Consider the following 6,000-nt stretch of genomic DNA (forward strand, 5'->3'; position numbering starts at 1 on the left):
AGCATCCATTTTATATGCACTCACTACATATGATGGAGATTCATCTAAAGACACAAAATTGGCCATGATATAATAAGGAAATATTTTACCAACTCATGGTTGGGTGGAGTGCCACTCACAACTTCAAATCCATGCTTTGGATGTACGCGGAAGTCTAAATAATAGGAGCTCATCAACTTCCCCCAGACTACCCACACTGCTGCCACATTACACATCTTTTCTCACCAGTGGCAGCATCAAAATTAGTCTGAAAGACATTGGAAGCAAATCCTCCAAAGCCTCAGACAGAGAAGATAGTGTTTTTTAAAAAAAACTCTCGGGCAATCCCTTGGGATTAAGGAGGATGAACTTCCATTCCAATCTTATGGATTTTTAAGTTGACTGATGAGGCCATTTTGAAAACCAGATACTTCACATGTAGTCAGAGTCCCACAGCTCAGAACCAGGCTCACTGGTCCAGTTTCGTCTAAGCTTCGCTTCGTCCCAAATGCCATACCCTCCCACCCATGTTGTTAACCTGGGCAATGCACAAACATGCTGGAGAAACATAGCAGGACACACAGTATCTAGAGGAAGTGAAGGGTAACAAACGCAAGTTACCTTTAAGTTCCTATAGGTGGTGCATGACCTGCTGAGTTTCTCCAGCACTTTTGTGCATTGCACTCCAAGCCCAATGACTGCAGGAAGTTACACTTTTAAAAGAAGATTTTATTTTTTGTCTTCCATCGATAAACAAGGAGATAACATTAGTGACTGTTACAGAATATATCAATATCTCCCAGCAATCTTCTCCCTCCAATTTCCCCCCTCCCACAATAAAAGGGAAAGACAGAGAAAATGAAAAGGGAAAAAAAAGGAGAAAAAAAGAGGCTGAATGTGGAGTCGGTGCTTCCAGTAAGTGTCCATAGAGGCTCTGGAGTCACCCCCTTATATAATTACTTTTATGAATCCATCTTTATTGGTAGATCTCTGTAAGACATTTTAATCAGCTACAGCTGTGCTCTCGTATACATCAAATATGGCTGCCAAATTTTAACAAAGTTGGGGTGTCGGTTTCTAACATTATACGTAATTTATTTCCATTGGAATATAGCTATTCATCTCGGTAATCCACTGATTGATAAGAAGAGGGGAATCAGACTTTCAGGTCATCGCTGTCTATTTTTTTTGGTTGCTTTGAACAAATAAATAAATAAATACAAATTGAATTTGGAATTTGGTTAATTTGTAGCTTATGGCCATGAGGTTCCCCAGTAACGTTAGATACAGCAGAAAGGTTACCCTCATTATTCTGGTTAGTATGTCGGCCAAGTCCTGCCAAAATGGGGCTACCTTTGTGCGGGACCAGGTTGCACTCCACAACTGAAGCATTTCTCCGGCCCCTCTGGTTTTGCCTTGTAAATCTTTTGCGGTGTGAGGTACAGCTGGTTCAGAAAGTTGAATTGAACCAGTCTGTACCTCGAATTAATAACAATCCAACTAGCATCTCTCGTCAATTGTGACGCCCAGGTCTGACTCCCATCTCTCTCTTGATCTATTGTAGCCCCTCCTTGGGGCTTTCACCTTAGAGTACATTCTTGAAGTAAATTTGGGTGTGTTTTCCAGTTGAAGCATCGCTTTATCCTCACTAGGGTCATTGTAGGGCCTTAGAAATTATCTTAACTGGAGGAAACAGTGAAAGGTACCATAAGACATATCGTATTTACCCTGTAGTTGCTCAAAAGACATAAGCTGTCTCCCCTCCTAGCAGCCCTCAATATATTAGATCCCCTGCCGATATCAAATCTCCAGAATTTTATTCCCCATGTTCATGTTCATGTAAAATTAATTATGAGTCAGTTGCGCCTTTGGTGATCTGCCTCCAACATTTTGTCTTCCAGCTCGTTCCATGAACCCACTACCTTGAGTGAAAAACTGTCCTCTCATATCCCTTTTAGTGCGGCATGGTTAGGATAGTGGTTAGTGCAATGCAGTTACAGCGATCGGGATCTGGGTTCGAATCCTGCACTGTCTGTAAAGAGTTTGTATGTTCCCTGGGGACTCCGGTTTCCTCCCACCCTCCAAAATGTACTGGGGTTATAGGTCAATTGGGTGTAATTGGGCAGCATGGGCACGTAGGCCAAAAGAGCTGGTTACCATGCTGAATATCTAAATTTAAATCCCACCCCTTTGAACAGCATTAGAAGACGCTCCAGGTTAGAACCCTTCATGAAAGCTTGCTCTGCTCGATCTGCTGAGTTCCTCCAGGAGATTGTGTTTAGCTGCAGTTACCAACTGATTGTTCTGCAGCCTATGTTCAAGTGAGTGGAGAATCTCACTACTTCGAGATTTTGAGCACATTGTTCACTCTTTTCCTTGCTCCATCTCCTCCCACTTTCCAGATTTACTGTCAGAGTGACATCACAGACAATCCAAAGATTATTTTTTTCCTGTGAGCAGGCCAGAATTAGTCCTTATTGGTAGTAGAATAAAAACCTGGCTCAATGTACACATGTAAACAAATATGTAAACAAACTTCAATACAGAGAGAAAAGAAATCATTAAAGTGCACAAGTAAGAGTCCTTAAAGGAGCCCCGGAATGAGTTTGTTGTTGAGGAGTCTGATGGCCTGAACCTGGTGGTGCGAGTCTTGTGACACCTGTACCTCTTTCCTGATGGCAGCAGCAAGAACAGAGCGGGTGCTGGTGGTGTAGATCATTGATGAGCTTGGAATCATTTCTATCCAGCATGTAAAGTGCAACTAGGACTGCAAGAAACCAGGGACTCAGGCTACCACTGAAAGTGACGAACTCTGACCCCCTATGACATCACCCACCCGCAGAAACCACGATGAGCAGCGAGCTCAATAAGGCGCATGCCCAGAAGAAAAAAAAAGGGTGCGGCAGTCGAGACGTCGCAGGGAGCGTGACATCCGACCCCGTGCGTCAGTCGGGGCGCTACTCGATGGTTCAAGCCCCCCCTTACCTCGGAGCTGGAAGAAGCGGCCGCGCAAGCCGTCGTCGAGCCGCAGGCCAAAGTGAACGGCGACAGCGAGGACACAAAAGCAGGTCGCCGCCAGCGCAGCCGCGCTCCGCATTGATTGTCGTGAAAACCCCCTCTCTGGAGATGTACCCCCGCCGGTTATCGGACGGCCTCGTGTCCCTCACCGCCGACAGCGCAGGAGGCCTCTGCACCGCATGTTATGCGCAGCCGCGGAATGTGCGGTGGTCCATGGGAGTTGTAGTTTCCAGCGCTGGCCAGGGGCAGCACTAACATTGGAGAGGGAGGCTGGGAGCATGTCTCTTCTCCCAGTGGCAACCTTTTTCTTTTGATGTATTAAACAGTACAACATTCGGAAAAAAAATTAAAACGTTAGACAATATTCTCATAATAAGTAAATCTAAAGCACACATAACAATAAAATAAGATTTAACAATTAAAAAAGACCCCAAAAATAAAAATTTCAAAACCCCCTTCCTCTAACCAAGGTTGAAAGTTGTCACGTATGAATCAAATACCACCAACTTGGAGAACACAGTGCCAAAAACAATCTTAAATCTTGAGATTATGATATTAGTCAATAAATGGGCCCCATGTCATTTGGAATTTAACATTTGAATCCTTGATAGCATATCTAATTTTTTTTCTATAATTAAATAAGCCATAATATCACAACCATTGTGCAGGTGGAATATTATCTTCCCATTTAAACAAAATTGCATGTCTGGCTATCAGTGAGGTAGAAGATTAAAATTGGCTTTGAATTGATGTCAACATCTTGAGATAATCCAAAACTAGCAAATAAAGGGCAAGCTCCCAATTTTAACTGAAGAATTACTGATAGTGTTTGAAAAAATCTTTCCAAAGTTCTTCTAAGCCAGGGCAGGTCCAGAACGTATGAACTAAAGAAGCATCACCTATTTTTCATTTGTAACAAAGAGGAATTATATCTGAATAGTAATGAGACAATTTAACTTTAGATATATGTGCTCAATGCGCCACTTTAAATTGCAGAAACAATGCCATGCACAAAAGGAAGACTAATCAAGTGGAATCCCAAACCTCATGAAATATTCAAATCCTGCCCTCAGGTGTTCTTGATTTTAACTAGCAGGGCTAGTCTAAGATCAGCCAAATGATCATGAATAAGAAATAGCAAGTCTTTCTGGGAAGATTGTAGATCAAAAAAGGTGTCAAGAACAGTCACCTCAGGGATTCTCAGAAAATCAGGGATCTCCTGCCATCTGGTAGGAGGGACCGCAGCACTCAGGCTCTTAGGTCCAGATTGGGCAACAGTTTTTTCCCCCAAAGCCAAAAGACTCCTGAATTCTCAGAGCCTATCTAAAAAAATGGGTTTTGGGTAAATTAAATTGTTGCCAATAAGAAGGTCTTTAAAACATTTAATACCCAATCTGTGCCAGTCATTGAAGGGCGGAGTCTTGTAAAGGTTGAAAAATGTGACTGGATATAATAGGGCTGGCAAGAAAAAAAACTCCGAAATCCAAAAAAAACCTAAATTGTGCCATATTTTCAAACTATGTTTAATTATTGGATTATCACTTAGTTTATATAAAATCCCAAGAATTGCCAACATGGAAATATTTTTAACAAAATTAAGTTCCATTTCTACCCACGTGGGCAGTCAAATTGTAGCAAAAGTTATCAGGTTACATAAATTAACTGCCCAGTAATAAACTCAAAAATTAGGAAACAATTTGAAGATTAACTTTATTTAAGCCGGGGTGTTTTCCTTGCCATATACAAGATATAAGCAAATCAAATGAATAAAAAAAAAGATTTAGTAATGAAAATTGGAATAGATTGGAAAACAAAAATTTAGGTAAAATGTTCATTTTAATAGAATTGATACGGCCAATCATGGAAATAGATAAAGGTGACCATCTCGAAATGAATAATTTAACATGATTAAATGAAATAGAAAATTTTTCCTTAAAAGGATTGTAATTATAATACCAAGATAAGTAAATTTATCCTTCACAAATTTAAAAGGAAAATTAAAACATCTTGGTAGAAGTAAAAATTCACTTGTGCAGATTCAACTTATCTCCTGAAAATTGGCTAAATTGAGATAACAAATATGTTTGGTAAATAAACATCTGGATTAGTTACAAAAAAATCATCTGCATATAAGGAAACCTTATGTTCATTACCTTTCCTGTAAATCCCTGTAAAGTCTCTACGTTCCTGAGGGCAATTGCTAATGGTTCTCTTCAGAATCAGAATTTATTGTCACGAACAAGTCATGAAATTTGGTGTTTTGTGGCAGCATCACAGTCAGGTCAAGACGCCTTTATTTATTGTTCATACCATGCTCACACAGTAAAGACTAAATAGCTTTACTCCAGGACTATGGCGCACATTTACATAAATATTAAATACGTTTACAGTAACAGCCACAAATGTTCTGGGAATTCAGGAATCTGATGGCTTGGGGGGAAAATCTGTTGCTCAATCTGTACATAAGAGCCCGAGTACTACGATACCTTCTACCAGATGGCAGAAAGGAGATCAGTTTAAATGAGGGGTGTGTGGAATCCTTCACAATGTTTATTGCTTTTGCCTGCATCGAGTGTGGTTGGAAGAGAATCCCCAATAATCTTTTCCACTGACTTCACTAACCTCTGCAGGGAGGTACAGCTTCCAAATCCAAGCAGTGATACAGTTGCACAGGATGTTCTTGATATATCCTCTGTAAAATGTAGTGAGGATGAAGGGTGGGAGATGAACTTTCCTCAGAAGTAGAGGCGCTGCTGGGCTTTCTTGGCTATGGAGCTGGTGTTAAGGGACCAAGTGAGATTCTTCGCCAAGTGCACTCCAAGGAACTTGATACTTTTGACAACCTCAACGGTGGACCCATCAATGGTCAACAGATCGTGGTCCCCTGGGCTCATGTGCAGACATTCATATTATAACCATTTTACATCACTATATTAAAAAGGTGCACGAAAAGTAAGACAGCGACTTTGATTCATTGATTATTCAGGAATCTGATGGCAGCAG

General features: G+C 40.9%; 1 protein-coding gene across 8 annotated transcripts in view; it reads right to left on the reverse strand.

Moving 5' to 3' along the window:
* The window catches only part of b3galnt2 (beta-1,3-N-acetylgalactosaminyltransferase 2), a 49,901-nt gene extending 46,712 nt beyond the window's left edge, over nucleotides 1–3,189 (reverse strand). For 6 of the 8 annotated variants that reach the window (XR_011340115.1, XR_011340113.1, XR_011340116.1 and 3 more), the window contains exon 1: nucleotides 2,965–3,188. Coding sequence is in view for 5 of the 8 variants with exons in the window: in XM_069885154.1 (XP_069741255.1) it covers nucleotides 2,965–3,076 (112 nt within the window). In the remaining 3 variants the exon portion in view is untranslated. Of the gene's footprint in view, nucleotides 1–2,644; nucleotides 2,788–2,964 lie in introns of those variants that run through there. The other 2 variants (XM_069885156.1, XM_069885155.1) reach the window with 2 other exon arrangements.
* Nucleotides 3,190–6,000: the final 2,811 nt, after the last annotated feature.

The sequence above is a fragment of the Narcine bancroftii genome, chromosome 6 (genome assembly GCF_036971445.1).
Source record: "Narcine bancroftii isolate sNarBan1 chromosome 6, sNarBan1.hap1, whole genome shotgun sequence".
Classification (NCBI taxonomy): Eukaryota; Metazoa; Chordata; class Chondrichthyes; order Torpediniformes; family Narcinidae; genus Narcine; species Narcine bancroftii.